Genomic DNA, 23,490 nt, shown 5'->3' on the forward strand with positions numbered 1-23,490 from the left:
TTTTCAGAGGGTTCCGCCGTTCCTTTAACATGAGAATGACTCAACGCTATATTCTCGGCCTTTACTTTTCACATGTTCATTATGCGCTCTGTGTTTTAAACCAATTTATGAATCTTCATACGCTTCGAAAAACCTGGCCTATCAAGGTTTGAGTGAGTGCTGTTCTACTTTCCACAAATATTTTACAAAGAAATCTCAAAATTTTCACATAAGGAAAGATACACTACCAATTACGAACAAGACATTTGTTAAAACAATAATATATTTCTTCACTGCCATGTTAAAACGGAGAGCTCACGTATTGCACAATCATAGCAATGCTGCGTACTTTCAATTTACCCGCCAAGACTCAAATAACAATTTTAGAAACAGCAAACTTAGAGTAGCAATTGACATGTCGGCTTTTGCGCATGCTTTCTGCCGCATATGTTACATAAATTCATCCAGCTTTTTTTATACTCCTAAAAATGTGTCCTTTAATGCTTTATGCAGGGCGATTGTGACGAAAATGTCACCGCTTCACGAGAAGAGCACCACACTTATTGTGGTAGCAATAAAGTGTGTTGTCAAATGAAGTGAGGCTGGCAGGTAACTTTTTTGCATTCAATATCGAGCGATTATACAAAACAGCGGTGTAAGGAAATACGGCCGCTTTCTTGCGAGATGCTCTTTCCACACAGTCCCTTCGCGTTGAAAGCTGAGCACGTAGAAGGGTATACATGAGCCGCCGGCTGTCAGCAGTCAAGACAGATAGCACGCGTACCAACAACCGCAACCGCGCCCTTAGAATAAAACATCAAAGTTACTGCTTCAGCAACTTCTCCCCTCCTCCAGACTTCTCACATCTTTTCAAGCACGTTCAATACAGATCAGGCATTTCCGATGCTATGGTGGCAGACCTCCCAAGCGGGATGAGGTTTTTGCATGCTCCGTTCAAGCAATGGTGATGAACCGGTTTGTTTGTTGCCTGCTTCAGCGACGTTTGTTACTTTCGTTCACGCACTTTTTACTGGGGTAGAACATACAATGCGCGGGACGATGTTACCAATTTGGACTTTCTACGAAACATGGCCGTGATGGTGATAGCAATGGCAACGGCAAAAAACCATCGAGAGTGTTCATGTAAATTGTTATTGCACTAAAAGATAAGAAATCTTATGCATACAACCACCGAAAAGTTAGAAGACATCCATGTCTATGCATGGCAGATCATGACGTTAAACGAAGGCTGTGCAGAACTTGTTTGCAGCTTGTGTGACAAAGCTGCATGATGTTTTGGCCAGTTTCTCAAAAGAACGATTTAATTGCTCACTTGTATTCTTACAAGCCCTTCCAATCCGCGAGGCAGAATATGATAGATGTGACTCCTTCTCTATTTTCAATTGTCTGGTTGCATATTTGCAGCGGAAAGTAAGAACAAAAAGAACAAACGAAAATATGAAGCCATACTTGAACAGTGAAGAGAGTAAGCAAGTCAAGGGCCAATTCATCATTCAATGTTTCATGCAAGAACCAATCAAGGTGATTTTAAATCTCAATAATACGTAAGAAACGAAAACGCAAAAGTGTATATCGATTGATGAATCCATTGGGTTCGGAAACGGCTTTTTCGGTGCACCCCACCCCCTCCCCCCGAAAAAAAGAACGCCAGGCCTCCGCAAAACGCGCAACACAGTCACCGCGAAAGATAGAAGAGCGGATTTTCAGAGCCTTTCCTAAACTCTCTTTCTGTAACTGCTTCTAGCACACTTTACGTGTACCCACTATGCCATAAGTAATAATCCTTTTTGTGTAGTAGGCCAGCTTTCACTACGCTATTCTTTGTCATTCTTTGGAGAATCATGGTATCTCCTACACACTTGGTAGGATTTCTTGTGCAATTTTTAAGCAGTGGCTGACCACGATAAAGAATTATAGCTGAAGCGGGTATGTGCCACAGTTAATAGGGGATCAAGAACAAGCTTTTGTAATGGGCTGCAGCATTGGACGACCCACTCGTTACGCAATACGCATTGTGTGATGCCTCGTTGTTCCTTTGACGTTCTAAAACGTCTTATTGCTCGTATTAAGGTGGTTCTTTTCCTGACACCAAGTCTGCCTAAGGCCAGTTTAGGAGCTATTTTCAAGCGCAGGCAATGCTCAGTGAGAGAACACTGGGCTGGCACGCCACAGACCCGGGATCGAATTCTATTGTGGCCTCGGTATTTGTGTTCACTTAGTTCTTTTTTTTTCACCTATTCCTTGCGATACTGGTTACGGACACTGGAGGTGGCGGTGGCGGCGGCAGTGGCTGAAAACTACGGCGCTGCACGTGACCCATGTTCTGATCTCATAGCAGCTATCACTGTAGAAAATAACGTAGCCTGAAAACAATAAATGCAATAATGAAGGCTTTTTCAGACTTTTATGCAGCAGAACAACACTGTCACAATGCGCTCTGATAGAATATTGTGCTTTCTGATAGAATCTTACGTTGCCGAACAATGATTTCGCAAGAACATCGGTGCGCCACGATTTAAGCAGTACGTTGTCAGCATATTGTGGCGGTTAAAATGGCGACCATCACGCTTCTATGTTAATTAACCAGATGAGTACTCTTGAGTAGCGTGAGGCACGTCTATATCTTCAATATGAGATGGCAACCACACAACCCATCGGTACTATACAACTAATTCGTTGTTTGTGGTCTGTGTATTGTTGTACTCTCTAGGTTAATCTTCACAGCTTCACTGAAGGAAGCCGAAGCTTCTCGACGCTTTATTGGTTACACGTTGAATGTAAGCATGCTATGTTTCGTTACAAAAGAAAGCGAGAGTAAGCCTTTTGAACGAAAGAACACATGGAAACTCGTGTGCTGGGTTTCAATATTTACACTTTGATGTTTCTCACTTTTTCAAGTACCAGTGGAACTGCATGCTTTCTAAATTCGAATAGGCGTTCGCACCGCACTGCTTCATTCGAAAAAGTCAACAAAACATCATTCAAATACAAGCGAAACCAGCAAAAACACCCGCACATCTGCCCGTAGTCATATTTATTAGGAGCATAATTATTTCAACAAAATTACGTAAAATTGATGACGAAAGTAGCTGACGCAAAAAAAAAACTTTTTCACAGTATTCGTAATATCTTAATTCCTAAGTGACTTGGAGTGCAAACACAGACGCAAGAGAAAAGCGGAAACAACACAAGTGCTAACGTTTGCGGCTCTTGTCTTCTCGTTTATGTCCGTGTTTGCACGCCTTCTTTAACCATGAATATGTATAGTCCACAGTTTGGTCAACAGTTTCCAGAACATGCGTCTTTAGAAATACATGGGATAGTGGCTTGGGAAATTTCGACCTTCTCCCTGTGCGTCTGTTCTTCTAAAGATGTGACATTGATGTGAAATGAGTGAACGTGGGTAGATATGCCACACTGGTTCCTAGAATTTAAGTAGTGCTAGAACAAAGCCAAGTATTTCAAGGACACCAAATATTTTATTTGCTTACGTATATTGAGCTCTTTCATGTAAAACTCTTGTGCTCTCTGCTGCCATGTTATACCCGCGAACTTTAACGTGGTCGCAGAAATCACAAAAACAGGTTGATTGGTGGATCATGGGAGAGGTCTTTACCCTGCTACTTAAGACTGCAGAAAAAAAATTGCCCGCAGCTTCCCTCGGGGGAACACTGAGGAGGATGCGGAGCATATAATTGGTTAACAGGGTGTTAAAGTGCGACTTACTTGGGTCGATGGCTAAATTGGTTAACGTGGTTGTGAAATGGGGTGTTAAATTGCGACTTACTTGGGTCGATGGCTAAATTGGTTAACGTGGTTGTAGGAGGGGGTGTTAAATGAGTGAACACGTACACACGTATGCGAAAGGGCGGCGCTGGTCGAAGGGACGTCGATCATTGTGTTTGTGGATTCGTTGGAATTCATTTCACCGCGACCTTGGACGTCGACGCGCCGTACAAACCAACCGACGAGCGGCAACTGAGCGAGCGAGCGCCGACCTTGAGTATATATACAGCGCGACGGCGCATGCACTGTCAGCTGTCCGATGTTCGAGAAGGGGGAGAAGCGCAACGGCGCATGCGCGCGCGTCAGCTGCCGATGTTCTCGAAGCGCGACGGCGCATGCGCGCGCGTCAGCTGCCGATGTTCTCGAAGCGTGACGGCGCATGCACGCTACATTATACAGCTAGCGAATGTTCGTGAAGAGGAGAAGCGCACTCGGTGTGTAGAGGAGGAAGGGTGCACAGATGGTGGAGAGTGAAGCGCGCGCGGTGTGTAGAGGAGAAAGGGATGCACAGATGGTGGAAAAAGGAGGAGGAAGCTTGCGGACGGCGCCGCACTACAAGCCTCGAGTATTAGATGCTCCGCATCTAAAAGTATAACTGCAATCGACAAAGATGACATATGCCGTGCGCTGATGTTACGTGTGAACGCGAAGTTGTACAAGGACACTCTTTTGGTTTTGGTGTTGTTGTAATACCAGAACAGAAACCGCTCTTGAGTAAGCAAAAATGTAGGAAGTTTAGTAATTTCTTCATAAGCAGCTCTTACCAGGCGTGTCAAATTCGGCCATGACGCGAATGCCTCTCGCAGCAGCTTCTCTGATTACATACTGCACATCTTCTGGCGCGTACACGCGAATTTCCGGATCATAGGCACCCTGCAGAAAAATTGTCGTTGGCAACATTGTAAATGATACAAAAAGTTTTCAACTGCAGGCTATTTAATATTCTAAACTGTCCCTCTAAGCCTGATTTTTTAGTTCGTCCTACTAGGCACTATGTTTAAAGCACCGAATAGACTGCAATTACGAACTTTCGCAAGAGCTTTGTGCTTGTTTACTCCGATTTAGGCACAAAGAACACCCGCAAAATCTATTTATGAAGAATGCTTCGCCTTTATATAGAGTCCTTTATCTCCTGGATTCACATACATTGACAGCTAAGATTCCATCAAATCAGAGCTATATCATGACTATCACACAGATAATAGAGAGTTTTAGTACTGTGGAATGGTGCTACGTACGCATCACGCAAGCGCCTTGCGTTACGTGGCGTCTTTTGCCACTAATCGGCTTTTAGTACGCCGTAGTACCCGCGTACATAACGAGCGTGAAGCGTGTTGTGCCATCTGGTAGATCAAAATAGAAGCACGTGTTGTTGGCAGCCAATGTGAGCCAATCCAAGTGTTATAGCCAGATTATGGCCATATTATAAGCCACAGAGCCGGTCGGTGCTTGCCCTCGATGCCGCCATTTTGCAAAACGAAGTCTCGCGCTGTCGCAAAGTTGTTCGAGAGCGGCGCGACCACCTCATACGTACGCACGCACGCATCTCATGCGTGCGTACGTAGCGGCTGCGTACGTAACGCGATACGTGCGCGTTGCGGTCTGCGCATGCGCACTACGCAGAACGTGGCGTCCTTACGTACGCAACGCCGCCACATACGCAGCGTACGCAGTACTAAAACTCTCTAATATCTTACGGCTCGTAGGGGCGAAGCTCCTTAAGCCGTGGGTCGTATGTCGCATGTCGTCCTAGTATCCAACTTTCGTTTACTCCTTAGAATGTCCGCTGGGTGGCGGTACTTGTATATGATGAATATATGATGAAAAGATGCGAGATAGCGGTACTTTGGAGCGTTCACTAGATGGACGTATGGATGGACGGACAGATGATCGCATGGACGCTTCGCCCCATTCATCATCATTTTATTCGTGAATATGCTGTGAGTTTTTTTATTCTACTTTATGATTATATCAAGCCAACTGAAACACCAGGGGATATTCCTCTATAAGCTTTGGTAGAAAAAAGACCGTACTGTTGGACAAGAAATGACGAACATTCCACTGGATCGCATATTACAAATATTCTCCTAGCATTTGCAGTGTTCAGTGGCGTATCTTCCTGTACTTTTCTCTGACCATCGCAGACTTACTTGTTGGGTGAGTTAGTTCATTCTTAACCAAGCTTTTGATGCGAAATAAACATGAATTGCACTTGTCCATCTCTCGTGTTTATTGGGCGCCAAAAGCTACGTTAAGAATGACCATCGCTTTGCGATCCCAAAAGATTTATATTACCTGGCTGAAAAAGTAATCTTTTGTTCACCTAACTTTGAAAGCTAGGAGCACTCTATTTATCCACAACTGCAGCCCAGATACGGCCAGCAATCTAAACATTGATCATCTTCAGTCGCGAAGCGATATTTGCGGTCTGTCATATCAGTTCACAGGAATATAAACGCATGCCCTTTGTTTTATTTCCTCGTGTTCAGGAATGCCGCACTTAAGATGCATCAGACAAAGAGCATCACGTACTTTCACTGCGTACCAAAAAGAAAATAAAAAGCTGATGTGTTGTAAAATTCCTGATAGCATCGAGTTCTGTAATTGTGGCCCAGAAAAGATTTATCTGTAGTACATTCGAAAATCTCCCGCGTTGGTCAATCAATTTGTACCCTCTGAACTTAATTGAGTCGAACTTAACAGTAGTAATATTGCTTCGGTGTTTTCAACATTATCAGTCTGTCTTCCTCAATATCTACGATCGAAAAGTCTATATAAGAACTCTGCCATTGTTCTACCAATTTGGTAGTCGTATTGTTACATTGCACACGCAGCACCCATTATTCAGCTGCAACATTCAACAGAGCTTACGTGCTGCAGCGTGCCAAAATATAGCACCTAATTTGATGGCACCTCTTCTGCAAATGCCTTAGAAATACAGAGCATGCGTCCATGTGTTTCACGCATTGATTTGTGTGTGGTGAAAATCGAGTCTCTAGGATAATCTGAGACCTTGTAAGATATCACTCGAGCGATACGCTTGTATAAAAAAATGCTTACAGCACGTACAACACCATCAATACGTATATGTTGTCAACGTTAGCAAAAGGTGGCAATGTAAAAAAATGGCACATCCCACGTACAATGGGCATCGATGCTATGCGAAGCATAGCATCGATGCACGAAAGAAGCACGAAATTGATGCACGAAAGAAGCACGAAAGAAGCACGAAAGAGTAATGTTGATTTAACACTTTACCATCAGCATAACGTTACGAGGTGGACGTAAATTGTGTTGTACATGACTTCCGTGTCATGATTATTATATTTGGGTGTGTCATTTAGCTTCATCGTTTATTCATATCACTTGATACCAAATATGGTTTAGGTGGAGCTCATGCTATGCTCATAGCACGGCCGCAACCGCGCTAAGAGCATAACATGTAGACATGTTTTACATGACACGCTTGTCATGATTATTATGTTTATACGTGTCTTTTACCTTCGTCGTTTGTTCCCGTCACGTGATACCAAATTTAGTATATGTGGAGCAGTCGAAACGACCGCGAGCGGGCAATGAGCATGGCATGTAGTCGTGTTTTACATGACACGCATGTCGTGCTCCTCATGTTTGCACGAGTCATATACATTCGCAGTCTGTTCACGTCACGTGATACCAAACTTTCTATGTGTGGAGCTAGTGAAACGGCCGCGAGTGGGATGCGAGCGTAGCATGTAGTCATGCATTGCATGACACGCATGTCATGATTATCATGCTTGCACGCGTCATTCGCCGTCGTCGTCCGTTCGCGTCATGTGATACCAAGTTTGGTACATGTGAAGCTTTTGAAACGACCGTGAGCGCATCATGAGCATGGTATGTAGTCACGTTCTTACATGGAACGCCTGTGATGATTATCGTGTTTGCACCAGTCATATATCTTCGTCATCCAGTCACGTCAAGTAATACCAAATCTGGTACTTGTGAAGCTAGCAAAACGACTGTGAGTGCACCATGAGTGTATGGCTCGTAATCATGGCTTACATGACATGCATATCATGATTTCCACGTTAGAGTCTGTCAGTTATGTTCCACATGCAGTCATGTCACGCCATACCAGTTTTGTAATGTGTCATGTGAATAAAAGTCCGCTAGAGTGGGAAGACCAGGAAATGTAAATGTAGACATTCGTGACATACGTGCCATAATTTTCATGTTATGACTAGTCGCACATGCTCACCATGCAGGCATGTTATGCCACACCAATTTTGGTATCGATACAATTATCAAAACAACAGGGAGAGCTGAGTGTCGTAGGTGGCTAGATGATGGATTGATAGATACACTCAAAAACTCCGAAGTTCGCTGAGAAATGCTTCGCATTTAAAACAAGAAATGTTCGTTAGGAGTCTTTATGATTGCGTTTCACCCTTCGAGAGTTAAGGAGGAACGAAACCGATAACGATGAGGAATTCAAAATCATATAACTATCCTCACCTTTTGTTTGTGGTGGTGAACGCTTCTGGTTTTTGTGCACCTGTCCTAAGTCTGCCTACTGGTATCTTGAGTTTCAGTTCTCGCCTTTTCAGGTCAATTCATAGGTTACAGAAGCTGGTGCGATATGTGTAGCGTACTCCACATTCACAATGCTGGTACGTGTCTAATATAAAAGCAACGGCCGCCCCACGCGATCTCACCTTTTCGCTCATGCTGGGGAACTTCTTGCTCACGTAGGGAAAAGACTCATCGTCCACGATGTGCCAGTGGAGAACATTCATTTTGTTGTACGACATTGCGTCCTGGAAGTGAATGAATGACTGTTATTGATCTGTGACTATAATCAGCGCTTGCACCAACAGGGAACTGATTACGGCATTAGAGCGCTGAGCTGGAGGTACATGGCTCAACATCCGCAACAGCAGCCACATTTTGATACTTTAATAATTAACTGCTGGTGTGCGTTATCTAGGTGCATGCACAATAACCTTCAGACAGTTTAAGTGATTCAGTAGCTTCTTACGGTGATCTTCCTCGTATTTAGGGTCAAATAAGGCCAAAGTTTGAAAAAAAGAGGAAGACTTGATGTGATGAAAAATAGTTCAACAGACTATTTGTCGTGAAGGCAGGTGAAAGCTGTGAGAAGAACAGCACAACTTTGACGTAAGAAGCATTCCGAATCTGTGTTACAATATTTCTTATAAATTGTAAAGACTTCGTGGCTTTTACACGTTACGTATTGCCTAACACTTTTTTTAAAATAAGATTGGTTGTTCTTTTCTGCAGGGTAGAACGGGGCAAATATGTTCGGTGAAGTTTTATTGCGATAGTAATTATATGACACTTTCGGCTGGATTCGCCGCCAGCGTTGAAGTCGGCGTCGATTCCATACACCGTATATGCATAGGTATCGATATATATGAAAACGCAAGGAAAAAAAAAATCCCAGAAAAGACTCCCGCACGCGGAATCGATCATGGGACCTTCGCGTCACGAATGCGAGGCGTTAACCACTTAGCCCCCGAGAAGTATTTCCTTCAACGTTCAAACGCCAAGCTATTCATATATACCAATATTCAACTTTCCCACCATCGAAGTCAGGAAAAATTCGGCGGAAAAAAGAAGAAATAAAGTAGCTGGAAGCAAAACTAATACGTCACACATCGTGTTTTTTCTGGAATAACTGTGACTCGTTCATCTAAATATCAAAACTAAATCTGCACATGAAAATAAGAAGTACCGTCAACCAAGTACGTCATAGACATGAATAAATAAACGTGAGCAAATGTTTACCACCCTTTGTTTCTATAGCTTAAATCCTGACTAAGCTGTAACGAGATTTCCCCATGGCACAATCTTCTGCAGCTATGGCTATGCATATACTAGCTCATTGCCAAAGACTAGGTGACTTTATGCTTGCTGCAGGGTTGAGTATCTAATTACAAATTCGTTGTGTAGGCGATACACTGGTATGCCTCTTTCTGCTGAACAACGTCGCCATGCACCTAACTTATTGCGTATATCTTACTCGTTTACGGGGCACTGTATGAAATATTCAATACTGTATGCCATTGAGTTCCAAAAAGTGAAATACAAACGAAAACATTGGGAGCATAAACATAGAAAGTGTTTCCCGTACGTTCGTTGAACAGCTATGACTTGTCGCATTGGTACAATTGTCATAAACAACACAGATAAGCAGCCATAGCGACTAATATGCTGACATCAAACCCGTAATAATACATAATATGTGAACATTCCGCTTACCAGTAATCATCACAGAAAAGCCGATAAAAGTGCAAGTTCTTGTTATTGGTAACACAACAAGCGTTCTATTTCGGCTCTCTTCTGGTTCCACTGTGGCATTTTGACGATTACATTCATGTATACTTTAGTCAAGCTGGCCAGGCACGCGTACGTGCATTTGTATATGAATTTCCAACCAAGCGATATATATATATATATATATATATATATATATATATATATATATATATATATATATATATATATATATATATATATATATATATATATATATATATATCATCATCATCATCAGCCTGACTACGTCCACTGCAGGACATAGGCCTCTCCCATGTTCCGCCAGTTAACCCGGTCCTGTGCTTGCTGCTGCCAAGTTATACCCGCGAACTTCTTAATCTCATCTGCCCACCTAACCTTCTGTCTCCCTCTAACCCGCTTCCCTTCTCTGGGAATCCAGTCAGTTACCTTTAATGACCAGCGGTTATCCTGTCTACGCGCTACATGCCCTGCCCATGTCCATTTCTTCTTTTTGATTTCAGCTATGATATCCTTAACCCCCGTTTGTTCCCTAATCCACTCTGCTCTCTTCTTGTCTCTTAAGGTTACACCTACCATTTTTCTTTCCATAGCTCGCTGCGTCGTCCTCAATTTAAGCTGAACCCTCTTTGTAAGTCTTCAGGTTTCTGCTCCGTAGCTAAGTACTGGCAAGATACAGCTGTTATATACCTTCCTCTTGAGGGATAGTGGCAATCTACCTGTCATAATTTGAGAAAGCTTGCCGAATGTGCTCACCCCATTCTTATTCTTCTAGTTACTTCAATCTCGTGGTTCGGCTCTGCGGTTATTACCTGCCCTAAGTAGACATAGTCTTTTACAACTTCAAGTGCACTATTACCTATCTCGAAGCGCTGCTCCTTGCCGAGGTTGTTGTACATTACTTTCGTTTTCTGCAGATTAATTTTAAGACCCACCTTTCTGCTCTCCTTGTCTAACTCCGTAATCATGAGTTGCAATTCGTCCCCCGAGTTACTCAGCAATGCAATGTCATCGGCGAAGCGCAGGTTACTAAGGTATTCTTCATTGACACTTATCCATAACTGTTCCCATTTTAGGCTTCTGAAAACCTCCTGTAAGCACGCGGTAAATAGCATCGGGGAATTTGTGTCCCCCCGCCTTACACCCTTCTTGATTGGTATTCTGTTGCTTTCTTTATGAAGCACTATGGTAGCAGTTGATACCCTGTAGATTTCTTCAAGAATGTTTATATATACTTCATCTAAGCCCTGATTCCGCAGTGTTTGCATGACGGCTGATATTTCTACTGAATGAAATGCCTTCTCGTAATCTATGAAGGCTATGTATAGTGGTTGGTTAAACTCTGAGCATTTTTCTATTACCTGATTGATAGTATGAATGTGGTCTATTGTTGAGTAGCCTGTTCGAAATCCTGCTTGTTCCTTTGGTTGATTGAATTCTAATGTTTTCGTTACTCTGTTAGCAATTACCTTTGTAAATAGCTTGTATACTACAGAGTGCAAGCTGATCGGCCTGTAATTCTTCAAGTCCTTGTCCACAATTGTAGAAATTTCTTCAACGGATGCGTTCTTTTCTGCAATAAAAATGATTGAATCTTTGGACCGCTAAGCCCTGTAGACTACGTGTGTGCGCCTGGCAGTCGCCATGATCTGTACGGTATCTTGGTTGTAAGCTATGTTGTTTTGTTTTGGTGTTAATTTGCCCTTGTGCTAGACGAATGCTGCACTTTGTTTTAATTATCATGAGATTTTCATCAATGACTTTTCTGACGCATCTGTGCTCGGTGCAACTGTGTATGTTTTTGTATTTTGGAAATCTACTTCTTTTCTCTTTTTTACTTATGTGAATGCAATTATGTGAACTTATGTGAACCTGCAATTTTCATGTTCTTTTCTGTACCCCCCCCCCCCCCACTATAATGCCTGTATGGGCGCTGTGGGTACTAATTAAATAAATAAATAAATAAATAAATCTCCTTTCTTATGCATTAAGATGATGTTAGCGTTCTTCCAAGACTCTGGTACTATTCCCATCAGGAGACACCTCGTAAACAGGGTGGCTAGTTTTTCTAACACAATCTGTCCTCCATCTTTCAGCAGATATGATGTTACCTGATCCTCACCAGCAGCTTTGCCCCTTTGCATGCTCTCCAAAGCTTTTCTGACTTCTTCTATCATTACTGGAGGGGTGTAATCTGGGTTACTGCTAGTTCTTATAGTATTAAGGTCGTGGTTGTCTCGGCTACTGTACAGATCTCTGTAAAACTCCTCCGCTATTTTAACTATCCTATCCATATTGGTAGTTATTTTGCCTTGTTTGAACCTTAGTGCATACATCCGACTTTTGCCTATCCCAAGTTTCCTCTTCAATGCTTTGACACTTCCTCCGTTTTTCAGAGCGTGTTCAATTCTCTCCATGTTATACCTTCTTACATCGCATACCTTACGTCTATTAATCAACTTCGAAAGCTCTGCCAGTTCTATTTTGTCTGTTGTACTTGACACTTTCATGACTTGACGCTTCTTAATTAGGTTTTTCGTTTCCTGGGAAAGCTTGCCAGTGTCCTGTCTAACTACCCTGCCTCCAACTTCCACTGCACACTTCGTAATGATACTCGTCAGATTATCATTCATTGTATTTTCGCTAAGGTTGGTTTCCGCACTAAGAGCCGAGTACCTGTTCTGCAGCGACACTCTGAGTTCTTGTACTTTCCCTCTCAGTGCTAGCTCATTGATTGGCTTCTTGCTTATCAGTTTCTGTCGTTCCTTCTTCAAGTCTAGGCGAATTTGAGACCGTACTATTCTATGGTCACTGCATCGTACCTTGCCAATCACTTCCGCATCCTGCACGATTCCAGGGTGTGCACTCATTATAAAGTCTATTTCGTTCTTATTTTCGCCATTAGGGCTCCTTCATGTACACTTGCGGTTTTCTCGTTTTCGGTAGAAGGTATTCAAAATCCGTAAATTATTGCGTTCTGCGAATTCTACTAGTAGCTCTCCTCTGGCGTTTCTAGTACCGATGCCATAATCTCCAACTGCCTGGTCTCCAGCCTGCTTCTTCCCTACTTTTGCATTAAAGTCGCCCATCACTATAGTATACTGTGTTTTTACCTTACTCATTGCCGATTCCACGTCTTCATAGAAGCTTTCAACTGAAGCGTCATCATGGCTGGATGTAGGCGCGTAAGCCTGTACTACCTTCATCTTGTATCTTTCATTCAGTTTAATTGCGATACCTACCACCCTTTCATTAATGCTATAATATTCCTCTATGTTGCCAGCTATGTTTCTGTGAATTAGGAACCCCACTCCCAGCTCTCTTCTGTCTGCCAAGCCCCTGTAGCAAAGGACGTGCCCATTCTGTAGCACCGTATAGGCCTCATCTGTCCTCCTAACCTCGCTGAGCCCTATTATATCCCATGTAAAACCCTCTAGCTCCTTGAATAGTACAGCTAGACTTCCCTCACTAGATAAGGTTCTACCGTTAAACGTTGCCAAGTTCAGGTTCCAATGGCGGCCTGTCCGGATCCAGAGATTCTTAGCACCCTCTGCTGCGTTGCAGATCTGACCGCCGCCGTGGTCAGTTGCTTCGCAGCTGCTGGGGACTGAGGGCCGTGAGTTATTTGACGTAAGCATGTGACGTAAGCATATATATATATATATATATATATATATATATATATATATATATATATATATATATATATATATATATATATATATATATATATATATATATATATATATATATATATATATATCTTTCGATCTCTCAGACGGCCTGCACGAGTGGTGGGACGTGGCACGTTTATACTGTTGAATAGCAGGGAAGAGAGCCCGCTTTCCGGCATGCTATAAACTTTTTGAGTAGTTAGAATAAACTATACTACATCACTGTTGTAACAATATAGTTTGAGGGCAGTCGTACTTGCACAATTAGAAGAAGAAACATTAGCACTTGTTTAAGAATAGCCGAGATAGTGACTTGTACAACCCACAAAGGAGAACGACTCAACCTGTGTGCGTCCTTATTAGAATAACAAGTGCGGCCAGTGGGTACTGGAGGTCGAATCTAGTGCAACCCGCATTTTAGGTACACGCTCTAAACCCTCGACCACCGCTTCTGTGTTAAACGAGAGCATGGGCGGCAGATGTGTTTTCCTCTGAGTGCTATTTTTTCTTCCCTGCCTCTTTTTCATGATGACTAGTTTACGAAAAGAAATAGATATGAGAAAGAAGACGCGTTCGAATGATTCTGCTCTAAAAAACTGGGATGGAGGGATAGATGTCCGCTTTATAAATCGTTTCTGCCGGGGCCATGTAAAGTTTTCTGTGCAAGCGCTAACTACACTAGTTTAAAGACAGTCAAATACGGATATTTCAGAGTACAAAGACTCCTACTGAAGCAATATTTTCAAAATAGACGTAAATAATTCTGTAACAATACTTTGTTTGTGCTAACAGCGTCTTTCGAAAGCCGAGCTCTTAGATAATCGAACTATTAAACCTCTCACTTGCCCAAATGGCATTGGACAAGTGCAAGTTCAAATAGTTCTGACGTTGGACAAGTTCAAGTTCAAATAGTTCAATTCTCAGTACCATGCTTCAACCTAGAACTAAAACGCCGCATGTCCGCAAAATGCCTCCGTGCTGTTACCTAACAATCACCCTCAACTGCACACCAGCAGGGTTTAATCTCACCTATTCGCGCATGTGCCAAAGAGTAACCATCGATAAGCCACACCCACAGACGGAGACAGTCTGCGCAGCCGCTGCGCCGTTTCTACCGGAGTCGTCTTAGCCAGGCTTGCACGTTTGTTTCTTGCACTGAAGTTCGGACATGTTTTTATAGACTGTGGCAGGCTGTAGTTCAACTCTGCTTTGTCTGTGCCAACGAGAGACCTAGCACTAACCAAGATGTTCACCCGAAACTTCAGTTTCTTAAGTTTTGCAAGGCTAGCGTAGATTTTCTCCTTGTCTTAACATATGAACAGCGACGATTTGCAGGAAACCAAGAGAACCTTTAAACTGTGAAATTTTTCTTAGTCGAGCTTTTCATGTCCGATGGCTTTCGTAAGGCAGTGAACTGGTATGTGCCACAAAAAGTGGGTAAATCTCGTTGCGAATACGTGCCGCTCCCTGCCACCTCTTCCGCTAGTGCCTATTCGCACAGCGTGAAGCTACTCACTGCCACCATCGCTCCCACCACTTCTATACATAGAAGGGTGTAGTGGGAAAAAGCCTTACAATACACCTACTGCATTTCACTTCATTCAACTCTATTTCATTCGAATCTACTTCATTCAACTATGTAAAATAAATGGCGGAGCGAACGCTGCTTTGTAAGCCACCAGCTGCGTTGTTGTATTGTTATTCACCTAGCGGGGCTCACTGAATTTCATATACGATACAGCTTATGAACGAGGTCTGTCCTATGTGCTGCCGTATACACCACTGACTATGACATTGATGTTGATTTTGATAAAGAACAAGCGCGTTGCAGACCACACATTCTCTTCCCGCCATCATGGCACAACATTTGTAAGGTACCCACTACACGTAATGACTAGGACTATGACGCTGGTGGCGATGATGAGAATGATCATCATGGCAAACGACTGGCTTCTCGATATGATCTACGATGGATTTCATACAAACAGTCATTAGGTGAATGTGCACAGACATCGTCTTTGGCGACTTCAGGCTAGATCAAATAACACAAACTAGTAAAAATGAAGTCAAAACTACATTCACAACTCAACACAGCATACAATTTATGGCCCAAAAATTTTGTATGTATGTGTACACCGCTTTGTCAAGTAGTCAATATAACGGGTGGCTTACCGTAACACCGAATGATCTCCCTGCTACACCACTCGTAATCCTTAACTTCGTACATAAGGCTTGATTTTTTTTCTACAGTCATTTGCGTTACCGGCTTTTTCAAGCTTTATCACAACAGCCTTCTTTTAAAAATTGCAGCAAAACAGTGCCCTTGTGTCGTTCGTCACCAAAATTTTGGGTTAGGTGCTACCGAGAACATAACTGAAAGCACTTGAATGGCAGCCACTTCAAACGGTGACACCAGCCCACTCACCAATGTGTCCATTATGGACTCCAGTGGTAGAAAGTGCCGACCTGTGTCTATCAGGAGACCCCGGTGAGGAAATCTCGGCTCGTCATAGATCACTGTCTCGTTCACGACCCACTGCAATAGAAAGTGAACAGCATGTCCGGCAATGACTCTATGCAACACGTCGGTTGTACTTCAGGAGGTTTAGGTGCGTTGTGTCCTAGCGTTTGTCACTCACTTCAGATGCTTCCTTGTAAGATGCTTATTGTCGCTATAGTATGCCTAACATCGTCGCCGAACTGTGGCTTTGTTTTTCGCTAAGTATAACTCCACCGCGCAAAACTTCGAGCTTAAGCAGCTATGACACATGCTGCTGAAAAACGTGTGACTGGGAAATCTGATGTTAGATTCATACCAGAAACAGTCCAGTCACAGGTTTCTCAGGTTGCTCTACATTTCTGCGATTAATATTGGGTTTTCAGTCACCAAATGAAGCGTTGAACTACTCATGATATTCTTGATGGGTTAAGACAAAAAAAAAACTAACCTTGTAACATTAGGGTAGTGTGATTAGTAAGTGGTCTGTTCAATTTATTTCTTAAATGTCTCTAAATTTCAAAGCCTTTTTGCAAGTTGACTATAGGACAATGATTCATAGCAGATGAATGCCGCCACGCGACAACCTACCGACATTCCATCCGGCGAGTATACTAGTTGACTGAAGGTTTCTAGTCCTCTGAGCACCCCCCAAACACTACGAGCTGAGATAAAGGATTCTTCTGTTGATGATATGGAAAGAGAATCTGAAAAAAAGTTTTTATTTTGTATTCGTCACAAAATTCATGTTTTAAAAAAATCTCATGTCTCATTCATTGCCATGCTCACGCCATCAGCTTAATTTACCCAAAGCACAAAGCATCGCAGTCCAAGGCCACATCTTAGTAGAATTCCCCGAAAAAGACTGAGACTCAGTACTGACCAAATCGATTTTAAGGATGTAATCATCCTTAAATCATCCTGATGTAATCAAGAGCACAGAAACCAGGAAGCATAAATATCTAAACGAGGCCCATTTAAAAAGGCTGATTACAATTACCAAAGCTAAGCCTAGAAAAAAGGGAACTTGAGCTTAATTGTGTGTATTTAGGCGCCAAAATGAAACAGAGAGACGTGGTCGATCAAAATGAATGTAATACTCTGAGATAACAACGTGTGCATTCATCTGTAGTTGTCGGAACTTATTTGAAGTGCTGTCGCTTTCTGAACATTCTGTTTTATATATGAAGATAACTTTGGAATGAAGCTATCTTCCAGCTATTTCTTAAAACATCCTCATGACGTGATTTTGTGTTTTGTAGAGCTGGGAATGTACTTGTTAACGTAAATGATAAAACGGCGTGGGATGATCAAAAAGCCACTATTCCCCTTTTCGCATATGGGAGTAGGAACAAAGAATAATAATAAAAAGTTAATAAGACAGCGCCTGGTTTTTTAAGCAATCGTAGCAACCGCAACAACGGTCACTTCTATGAGTATTTCACCTGTCTTCAAGGCGGGTCTGTGAACCTCTGTGGACGAAAACATTGGAGTGAAGGTATTCCGAAATGTAGCGCAAACCTACACAGATGTTTCTGCTGATTCGTTGAAATTTCACGTTTTTCTCTTGAGAAATACTTGACGAAAGTTCTCTGGTTTCCAGAAACACACGGCCTCAAATGTACTGCTCTAGATTCGATTTTCCGACAATTAGAACTGTGTAAATAAAAGGTACTGCGTTGCGTTTGGTGAACACCTGCACATACGTGTACTGAAGTGCAATGCAACACCATGGCTGCTGGATAATATTCTAGTTTATTGCGAACATGGCAACTCCATGGGGTGGTGTTGTTCTGCAGAAGCAGATGTATGGCGTTCTACATAAAGAATATCGGGCTAAGTTTCAGTCATTTGTATTTCGTAAGCAGTTGTCAGCCCTGAAGTCTACAATAAATGGATATTTATATTATATCACAAGTTGTCATTTTCATGCCCTGCCCAAATGTGTCATTCATGAGCAAAGATTCACACCAAAACAACTTATGAAATACTCTTGTGTGCTTTTGCAACTGCTGCACACAGTTATAAACACAATTCTGTTTGCTAGCGTGCCCTGATGTAGCCGTGCAACATGACTGGATTGGCTGAACTTAAAGGCTATTACTACCTCTCACTGACGGCTGTCGTTAGCGCACGGTGAGACTTACAGCTTTCATCCATGCGATGATCCGGAATGTCTTCGCATTGATGGGACACCGTTACTAATAAAACATCGAGATGACCGTCGTGTGAAGGCGTCTGAGGGCTTAGCGCGGACCGAGTACGTCTGCGTCTAGTTCCTTCAGGTGTTTCAGATCTCGAGCAGTTTTGGAATAATATCTGACGTTGGTAGCGCTTCAGTGCCTGCTGCACTACGGGACAGGAACCCTCGTACTGAAACGAGAATGTGCTTGCATCTACAGACAGAGTCTTGTTGCTTTTCGTCTGGTTCGCGGGCTGTGGCCACACCTCGCCTTGTGTTGGAACGACCTGCAAAGAACCAAGGTACAAGGCATAATCACTCCACATTTTTATACGAGTTTCTAAATAATCTATATCGATTCTAATTATATCCATGCGTAGAGATCCCCTTCAAGGGGCGGGGAGGTGGTTTGAAGGTTCGCGTCAGCGCCCCCCTCTCATGTATATGTCAATGTATGGGCTGACATTGCATGCCCCACTATCGCACCCTCCTACTCGTCTTGACCCGCCCCCACCCCCCTGTCTACACACCTATATACTTCAAACTCTTCATGATTAGGGCAGGCCAGGAAGCTGGAATAACACTTCAAAGTTTTTTTTACTAGATTATTATCCTGTTGGGCTTTTATAGACCCACATAGAGTGTCTCAGGTATCGAGCATCATGTTTAAAACTAACAGAAACTTCTTTGTGTGAAGCACACCTAGTGCATATTTTTCTCAGAGAGAAAGAGAGAAACTCTTTGTATTATAAAAACAGAAATCCTATCGTCCATATGTCGCTGGCATGCTACTCTAAATAGGGTCAGAGAAGTGGACTAAAAGGTTTCAGAAGAGAGGAAAGGAAAGTGCTAAAAATAAAATTAGCCGGAATAAGTAGTGACCAAGTGAACCTGAAAGAGATATTTACAAATAAGGTATAAGGTAAAGCAAAACTTTTCTTTGTGAGCTTTTCTATCAACAGTTCCTTACGACAAGACTGATTCCGGTGAGATAATTGACTAATGACCGTATGACACAACGCTATTTTGAAGGTCCGCGCACTAAACCTAATACATTGCGCAAAAGGTAACTGATCTTGGCAAATCATGTCCATTTCTCGTTCAGACTATTGTCTCTCGTCACGGTACGCCGGACATATTGTCACGGGGTCGTGACGTGGCCGAAGACAGGAGACTTCGTGTTGGGATTGAACTGTTTATTTGGGCGAACCTGTGCCCGGTGAACGGAAAGTCCAATTACAGCAGCAATCTCGCACAGATTGCAGTCTCGGACTGATAGCGGCGAACGGAGCGTCGGCCTTCGATCAACAACTGACAAGCGGCGAAGCGCGTCGGAATTTATACTCTTGCCGTCGAATGTTCTAGCGTTATCGCTGGCGGTGGCGTAGGTTCCAGAACAATCTGTACCGTTCGCATAGTGGGCGTGATTTTACCGAAATGATCTACATCAGTCCGGAACCTTCTCGAAAGCTGCAGGCGTGGTTTGCGCTGAGAATCGTGTGGTGTTTTGGGACGATAACAAAAACTTGGGAAATGGAACGTGGCAATATTGTTAGTATGTATATTTTCATCAGCATAATATAGTAGCTACAACATGAAATAATACATGAAACATGAACAGAGTAAGCAGCTGCGTAAGCTGTGTTGACATACGGGCACGTAGTAGGCCCTTCACTTCGCGAAAACGGGTATTGTGACGTAGCGCGCTATTGTAATTACAGTAGACATTACAGAACAGTTTGAAACGGCTAATTTCGTACGCAACATCATTGGTTTCCTTACGGCATAGTTGGAAATCTATCTTTATGACTTACATTGATCGTGTCCTTTCATACAGCGTTGCGTGCCAGGCCACAGCACAACAAAACACTCTGAAATCCTATATATACACCAAGAACCTAAGCGAGGCTACAGCAGTTGAGACGGCGATGTACAGGGGTACCGATTTTGCTACCACGCTCTGCTTTCGAAGGCCGAACTCTCAGAGTTTTGTTCGAGCTCTCTTGATTCCTCCATGCGTCACCTCTACTTAGCGTGCTTGTCTTATTTCAATATTGCATGGACATACCGATACTAGTCACCCACTTACCACCCGTGGCCGCCAGGAGTCATCAATCTCGGTGACCCCTTCTTCATGGAACCTTGTCACGGCCAATACGAGGGAACCCGCCAGAAGCAATATGAACAACGCCACAGGTATAAAGCAGCGGGGCGTCATCGTGGGCCTCTTCTCCTGTGAAAACAAGACGCGCTGTTGGTTCAATGCGCGCTAGCATTGTTACTTTGACGAGTAACATCTGTTAGCAGTGATGATTTCAACAAGCCTTTCACAGCAGTCATGAACTTTAGAAGAAGGCGATGATATTCAGTGACATACTACAGTGGAAATGGTGTACAAAACGATACTCTCGGTTTTCAGTTTATTGCAGCGCACGTAGGGTGAAACGATGAACACGAACACAAAAACTAGAAGACAATACATATGCAGCCTTTACATATTTTGCTCAAATTTAGTGTGGGGAAAACCTGCAGATGGCTTACTATAAACGCTTGTGATGATACAAAGTCAACAAGTTTGTAATGTGGTGGTCAACAACAGAAAATTCTTCGAGTGCTGAGTACGTGTGCATCACAAAAGCATTTCGTGTTCGTAAGTAACATTTTGCATTGGACAAATGCTATCGCAAATACATCAATAACTATAGCATTTTCTAAATTATTTACTCACAATATACTCTTGCGTGAAGATCTTTTCCAAACAGAGAGCCATAACTTACTAGGTTGTCGTGCTATTTAACTCCGCACTTCTTGGAATATTTTTTCCGGACATATTCGGGCTTCAAAATGTGTGGATGCGCAGCCAGTCGTCATTGCAACAAGCAAAATGCGCAAGTTATTGCATTATTACTTTTTTAAAAAACCAAATCCGCTTATCTACGCTTGAGTTGTAAAATGAATGCCCCAGAGCGTTTTATTGGCCTTGAGGTTCTGGGCCGAAGATGAAGACTCATAATGCGACTAATGCGATGATTTCTAATGAACATTGATCGATTGGTGAAGTGTGAGTATACCAAAAAAAAACAGAATTTCATCTGGATTAGATGCGAATGCCACCCTGCTTGCAATTGAAAATTAATTTTTTACCCAGCAGTATTTGTTCGTACAGTAGCTGACACAAAACAAGTATTATAAACAATTATTAAGAAAAGACTCGTGGGTCTGTGAATGCACGAAAATGTACTGATTAAAAAGGAGGCATAAAAACTGATCTCTACAGTAATGTCAGAAATAGATAAGCATTAAGTATGATGAAAATACTTGGAAGTATATAGTATAAAAAAACGAGAAAGCAACAGAGAAAAAACCAACAATCTTGGCACACCTTCCCTTTCAGTGCCCACCGTATTGGTGTAATGGTTATTATGCTTTACTGCTGACCCGCATGTGCCCGAATAAATCCCGGCCATGGTGGCCACCTCTGCGATGGAAGCGGGAAACGGTTATAGGTCGGTGTAATTATACTTAGGTTCCCTTTTAGAAACCTCAGGTGGTCAGGCATACTGAAACTCTCCGCTATAGATACACGCACCTCGTAATCATATCGTGGTTTTGGAACATGAAACAAAAATAGTAATTATACTTACTCGGAGCACCAAAGCAACCACTAGCGTCAGTACACGTACCCTCACAAAAACACTGGTGCTCAATGTATGGCACTATCATTATTTCTTTGGTCGTTAGAGTATAATAAAATGAAAAAATGTCGTACAATAGGTGACGAGAAAAAAACGTCCACTTTCAGGAGAAAATGCGTCCACTTTTGCCACAAACCACTCGGTCATGCGTTGACGTCAAACGGGTAAAGAATTTCCCGCAGGTGGTACCAATAACCACTAGAGCCGCTTACAGCACGCCTCAAGTATGGAGAAAACTGTAGCACTCACACGATGGTTGGTCGGGATTCAATTCGAGGCAACGAATGCCGCACGAACGAACGCTGAAGGGCGTACAGAGATAACTTATCACCACACCGATTGATTATAAAGAAAGTTGCTGGGCGAGAGCGATACGCTCTGCACGTGACAGATATTCGACGTCGGGAAGGTGGTTTATCGAGACAATAATATACTGTTTGCCGGAAAACTGAAGAGGGAAGCACAATTGGAGTTGAACGAGTGCCCTCCACTAGCTAGCACTCACTGATAGCTCCAAACTAAGACGCGACGCGTTCACTAGATTGTCTGTGAAAAAAACTCACCGTGTGTAACAAGTGTGAGATAAAAACACGCCTCAAAATGATTACCAAGGCCTATTTTGAAGCTTTTGCAAGTTTTAGTGCAACGGCAGGAAGTGAGAGGTGGAGTGACCATTAAAGAGGAAGACAGAATAGAAATGTACACCGTGGCGTTTTTTTTTTTTTCGCACTGAAGGCACACTGGCGCTGTGCGCAGAGATGGAAGTAGGATCAGCACGTATGTTATGAACAGCACATATGTTACCTAAGAACAGCACATATGTTATGTTGTGGGAGTGATTTCCAATTGGAATGAATGCAGACTGCTTCAGGCCCATTTATCCCTATGTGGATGCGCAATAAGGAACCCCTTTTGGTCGACATTTCCGGAGCCCTACACTTACTGCATCCAACCTAATCCTATCGAGGTTTTGCAACATCAACCCTCAATAATATTTGAGCACTGGGCAACACACTGACGCGAAAGCGATTATTTTGAAGAGATCTTAAGCTAGCTGTTATACGTTGGCCAAAATTTAGCCATTCGTCTTGCTTTATTCGACCTAAAGCAGTAGGTTGAGCAAGTTTGTTTCTAGCTTCCATATTTACCGGGTAGATACACACGAGGCCCAGAGCGTGATACGTTGTCATCGCTTTGTGTGTCCTGTATGCCCTCCTTTCTGTAATGCAGACTCATGCTTTAAATATAGAAAGTTCATAGTTTTGTGTTCGTCTCACTTCGTCAAATTTTTCGTGCCGATTTTGTGCCTCAATCACGAACACGGTCTTTTATCGTTTACTTGTGAAGACTACAGAT

General features: G+C 42.8%; 1 protein-coding gene across 2 annotated transcripts in view; it reads right to left on the reverse strand.

Annotated features, from left to right (window-relative positions):
• LOC119178234 (beta-hexosaminidase subunit alpha) overlaps positions 1–22,510 on the reverse strand; it is a 75,138-nt gene extending 52,628 nt beyond the window's left edge. The window contains exons 1-7 of one of the 2 annotated variants that reach the window (XM_037429427.2): positions 22,384–22,510; positions 20,529–20,672; positions 18,405–18,726; positions 16,849–16,964; positions 16,186–16,296; positions 8,484–8,585; positions 4,551–4,659 (exon numbers count right to left, since the gene is read on the reverse strand). In XM_037429427.2, coding sequence (XP_037285324.2) covers positions 4,551–4,659; positions 8,484–8,585; positions 16,186–16,296; positions 16,849–16,964; positions 18,405–18,726; positions 20,529–20,657 — 889 coding nt within the window. In that variant the 5' untranslated portion in view covers positions 20,658–20,672; positions 22,384–22,510. Of the gene's footprint in view, positions 1–4,550; positions 4,660–8,483; positions 8,586–16,185; positions 16,297–16,848; positions 16,965–18,404; positions 18,727–20,528; positions 20,673–22,208; positions 22,323–22,383 lie in introns of those variants that run through there. The other variant, XM_037429428.2, reaches the window with a different exon arrangement.
• Between the last annotated feature and the right edge of the window lie 980 nt (positions 22,511–23,490).

Source organism: Rhipicephalus microplus, chromosome 1, assembly GCF_043290135.1.
Source record: "Rhipicephalus microplus isolate Deutch F79 chromosome 1, USDA_Rmic, whole genome shotgun sequence".
Lineage (NCBI taxonomy): Eukaryota > Metazoa > Arthropoda > Arachnida > Ixodida > Ixodidae > Rhipicephalus > Rhipicephalus microplus.